Genomic DNA, 5,390 nt, shown 5'->3' with positions numbered 1-5,390 from the left:
TTATCTGATCTGCATCAATGAGTGAGTTGGTGGAAAGTTGGAGGGCACAGTTGGGGGCAACCGTTTGGTGTTGCGTATATATGGATGATGGCTTCTTTGTGTTTGATGTGGTGTCTTTGGTAAGAACGGAATACGTAAAGTTTTGATGATTGTGAAAATGGCTTGCTCGAGTTGAAAAAGATGGTGCTACAAACCCTGTATGTATGGAAAGTGGCATGACATACTTTGCATGTTTTTAACTTTTTCTGAATTTTTAGCTTTATGTTCTACTTTTTCTATGGGTTTAGGAGTTCCCTTGTATACTTCTGTGTGCTTAGTTTGAATATACATTACTTATACAAATAAATAAATAAAAATGTAAAAGTAGCTGCTCTGCTGGGTATAAAAAATAGATCAAAAAAGTCAAATTTAGCTCTTATAGGTCATTTGCCTATTCTGCTGAGGATAGGTTAATGCAGGCACTTGGGACAAACGTAGAAAACAACATAAATCATTCTTGTTTATAGAGATCTCAAAATGTACACCACGTTCTATTAGAACACATACAGAAGCAGAGTTTAAAGATCAAGTATAAAACAACATTTGTGAATGTGCATAATCCCTGTAGAAGCTTTTCATCAGGGGGGGCATAAATTGCAGCACCGCAAAATCTCAGTGAACATAATTTTCTAAGCGGGGGGCAGGTGGGGAATCAACAGTATAAGGGAACAAAAAATCCATAAACAAGAAAGTTTTAAAACCTGGATTCAAAACTCTCTCGCAAAAACTGGTAAAGTTCCTCAGCAACCTTGGTGGGATACTCTTCTTGTGGAAGAAGAGCACCTGGGACCTCAACAAACTTGCTCACCCCATTGGCTCCCCTTAGAGCTTCCATCTCTGCTTTTGACCTCTTTGGAGATCCTTCGGTTGACACAACCAGCACAGGTATCTTTCCCTCCAACCATGCAAAGAGTTCAAGAAACTCCTCCCGAGATTGGACAGGGTCAAGTAGACCAGTTAAGAAAGCAGCAGGCAAATAACGGGCACCCTTCCGTTTTGTTAGTGCATATCTGCTTTCTACAATGCCTGGAGTAACATTGTCAGAATTGGCATAGACATGGGATTTGTACTGGGATTCAATTGCCTTTTCGTTGCTGACAAGCATGTTATACATCATCCATCCCACAGCAGGGGTCCTTAAGGTTCCCCTAAGCAACCCATACCTGGTAAATCAATAAGAAATTTAAGTTATAAAAAGAAAAGAAAGAAAAAAAAAAAAAAAAGGAAATAAGAAAATAAGTAAACCACGTTTTGATTAACAAAATAAATCTGGTTCAGACATGTGGTTCGGATAGGAACCAACAGTGCTTGCTAGATAATATTCAGAACACTAATCGCACTCCTATCAGCAAGTGAGATGTCCAACAAATCGTTTACTATCCAAACTGTAACTGAGAGGAAGATCTAGCTATTTCCCAGTTTGTAACAACCAGTTATACAAGCAACTTAGAAAAATTGAATTTCCTACAAAGCGTGTAGTTTTTCACTTTGCTTTGTGTTTCTAGTGTCAGAAAGCATGCGTAAAATAGCAGTTCTAAACAAGCTAACACTTCTTCTCATACTGGAGGTATTCAGGTTCAGCATACCTTGTTTCCATGCTGGAGTCTCGACCAAACACAATAGGAAGGGGGCCAGACCAAGTGGGTGCAACAGCAGCTATAGCCGTAGGTTTCACCAAACCCTTTTTTGCAGCACGAACTGTAATTGTTGCTGCATGCCCTCCTCCAATGACCACCAAATTGTTCTCTAGTTTGAAAATAGAAAGTTATTGGCAAAAGAAATTTTAAATGATTACATAAATAATTTGCTGGAAACATTCAAAAAGAAAATAAAATCTTGGAGATGAAGAGCTAAGAAACCACATGTAAGGAATACATTCTTCCCCAAAATAACCCTTTTCTGCAGGTGGGGGAGGAGGAAGCATGACCATATTTACAAAAGGAAAATTCTCATAAGATTAACAAAATATACATATGCAGGAGCCAGAGCACAAGGAACTTGCTAACAGGATATATGACAGACAAATGAAGATAAACAAAATTGAGATTTTGTGGATCAACCATTTATGGATAAACTTGATGGGAACCCCAGAGATGCATATGAAAACAGGTTTTACATTCCCTTGGATTCAGCCAGTTTGGCATAAGTTTGTAATAATCATAGCAAAATCAATGGTAATAAAAAAGTTCCGCAATTTTCACATGGAAATCCCATCTCTTAGTGCTGGCAGTGGCCACACTTGGCGTGTGCAAGCTATGAAGGATGTTTAGAGAATGATATGGTCTTGAAGTGTTCATCTAACTAACCAAACCACTTCCACTATCATGACATTTCTTGGTATGGTGACTACTAACCATTTACCTTTTGGGCATGTGGAATGAATCCTTTCGTGACTTTTAAGACTAGCCAAAGCTTACTGTTCCCACAGATACAGAGCCATTTCCATTTCGAAGTATACTTGTATGTATATATATATATATATATAGGAGCTTGATTTCTAGCTAGAGATCATGGACCATCCTCTTATTCTGGTTCCTCACTGCATCCTCCAACTTTTAATGGCATTCCAAGTGGGTTGGGCACCCAAAACATATAAAAGATTGGCTAAAACCTAATTCTTTCATAGAAAAATTTAATCTATAAACAACTTTAAATTGTGATCTTTTTAACTTTTACAGCTATAAGGTGTATCAACGGACTCAAAATCTATTGAAAAAAGATGGCCAAGCTCTTCAGAAAGTGAGAAATACTCTAGGAAAAAATTCAGAAATTCATATTATAATTATCTTCAAAAACGGCCATAATACAAACCTGAGTCACTTATTGGGCCATTGCGAGCATTAATGAAGTCAACAAGGAATTCCTCCAGGACATTGGCATTGTAATCTATCTTTGGCCTATCAGAGTAACCCAGACCAGGCCAATCAACTATGGTGGCTCGCCAATTGACTTCACCAACTCGCTGAACAATGTCTCTGGCCACTGATCTCCATTCTTCAACAGTGCTAACATCAGAAATGGTCGGCATCATAAGGATATTCTTAGGAGGATCGGGGCTCTCCTTCACATGTTCCTCATAGTAGATGTTAATATAATTGTCCTTGAATTTCCATTGCCAACTACTAGTCTGAAACGGCAAGTATAATATGTGAAACAAACAGAAATGTTAGGACTCCTACATTTGTAATGGCAAACAAAGCAACACTTCTAATAAAGTCCTAGTTTTTCTGTAAATTATTGTCACACAACTCGGCGGCCAGAAAAACTTGGTTCAGTATTGTTATATAATGGAGTACATAGAAATGAACCGGTATCCCGAGCAATGAGGCTGCCCATTGCATTAACGGACAGCCTCAGGATCTAAATCCAAAAACCACATGAAATCAGAACTATTCTATTTTATGTGAAATACAATTTTAAAGGTGTTATCTTTTGTTTCATAGAATATTAACATCTTGATCCTATTTGGTTAGCACATATCGGATCTAATTAGGAATGCCCCATAAAAGGAATTTATTCATAATTTTATCACCATTTTACGCCCCTGAAGACCATTATATATCCACGAAATTGAAGTGCAACAATCTCATTTCCAACAAAATCCTTCTAAAATGATAAAAGTTCAATTCAATCACCATTGATACACAACTATTTGACACCTCATATAAGAGTGTGAGAAAAGTAACAACTAAGTTTAAACTTTTGATCATTATTTTAGCTCATTACCTCTTCTTCCTTTTTCCTTTACATATGGACGCATCCGATTGTTAATCAAGCAAAGTCTAAGTATTCCATTTCCTTCTTTTAAGAAATCATCCCCCCAAAACCCCAACAAAAAAGAATTAAAATTTTCTTTATTTTTCTCTATTTACCTTAAGCTACAAATATAAAAGCCACAGCTTTCAATCACATATTCACAATTATAAAATTAGAAAGAAAATTTTAAAAAAGAAATCCGATTTCAGAATTCTTAAAACAAACAACGAAAACCCAATTCAAGCCAAGAGAAAAAGGTATAGCTTAGGCTCACCTTTGATGGGTTTGGAGTCTTATCTTCCACAGAGACCTTGGAGTAATCCAGAGTGGTTGAGGCCCTAACTGTTAGGGGTGTAAGACAATAACCGGTTTGAGAGTAAAAGGGTCTGCGGGTCTTACAGGGAAGAGTGAGAGAAGGTGATGAAGATGTGAAGAATGCTGCAGAAAACGCCATGGATGACCCAGAAATGAAGAAGGCTAACCAGTATTGACTCCAATGGTTCGAGTCTTTACAGTTCACTAGTTCACCTGAATATCATTGGGCTAGGATTTTTTTAACAAATATTCCACGTGTCCTCTTAATAAAAATAATAAAATATTAATTAAAACTTAAAAAAAATAAAAAATAAAAACTAAAATAATAATAATAATAATAATAAATAAAAAAAAAGATAGTGGCCAGCAACCTCATAGGGGGTGGCCAGCCACCACGATAGGACCGAAGTCACCCCATGGCCCTTGGGAGTGTTCCGACCACTTCCAAGGGCCAAATATATATATATATATATATATATATATATATATATAGGGTTGAGATTTGGGGGTGGTTCGACTGGACCATCCAAAATCTCAACCCTAAATTTTTTTTTTTTTTCTTTTTTCATTCATTTTGGCCACCCCCCTTGAAGGGCCATCAGCCACCCCAGACCTGCACCTCATGGCCCTTTGGGGTGGCCAAACCATCCCAAATCTCTACCCTAATTTTTTTTTTTAGTTTTTATTTTTTATTTTTTAAGTTTTAATTAATTAATTTTTTATTTTTATTGAAATTCCACATGGCATATTTGTAGCTTCTAACTATGAATTGGATACCCTCCGAACCTCCGATCCATGAGAGAATCCAAATCCCCCTCTTTGTTGAAAAAACAAGAACCCTCGTCGTTTGGCCTTACCAAATCCTATAAAAATAATAAAGCCACTTTAGGTAATTGTTTCGGCGGGATTCGATTTTCTTGTATCGCAATGTCGTCTTTAAAAGTTTCTTAAGTAAACACAAAGACAAAGAAAAAAAAAAAAAAAAAGTTCAAGATTTATTTCTTTTTTAACAAGAACACGTTACATCTCTATATATACTTTTCACATTTAAAAATCTTTATAAATGAAAACCTTTCTTTAAATAGAACATTATTCGTTTAAAAACTTATATTTTCTATTGAACTTTGACCATTTCATCGTATCCTTTCATGTTTTTATAGCAACCTTGCAACTCACTTTTCTACTATTCTTATTGAAGGGACACTTCCTATATCAATTCCTAAAAATTTAAACAACCAAACAAACAAAAAGGAAGGAAATTTGACTTTATCCTTTCAAAC

At 36.2% G+C, this 5,390-nt stretch overlaps 1 protein-coding gene across 1 annotated transcript; it reads right to left on the bottom strand.

The window, feature by feature from the left end:
- Positions 1–476: 476 nt before the first annotated feature.
- On the bottom strand, positions 477–4,325 carry LOC132174823 (alpha/beta-Hydrolases superfamily protein). The gene is made up of 4 exons (XM_059586511.2): positions 4,070–4,325; positions 2,851–3,166; positions 1,626–1,785; positions 477–1,202 (listed from the first exon to the last, which is right to left on the bottom strand). Exons 1-4 carry the CDS (start codon positions 4,247–4,249, stop codon positions 734–736), a joined length of 1,125 nt encoding a protein of 374 aa, XP_059442494.2. The 5' UTR covers positions 4,250–4,325; the 3' UTR covers positions 477–733.
- Between the last annotated feature and the right edge of the window lie 1,065 nt (positions 4,326–5,390).

Source organism: Corylus avellana, chromosome 3, assembly GCF_965113065.1.
Source record: "Corylus avellana chromosome 3, dhCorAvel1.hap1.2, whole genome shotgun sequence".
NCBI lineage: Eukaryota > Viridiplantae > Streptophyta > Magnoliopsida > Fagales > Betulaceae > Corylus > Corylus avellana.
Note: the sequence above shows the minus strand (reverse complement) of the source record. Positions and strands in the feature narration are given on the sequence as shown.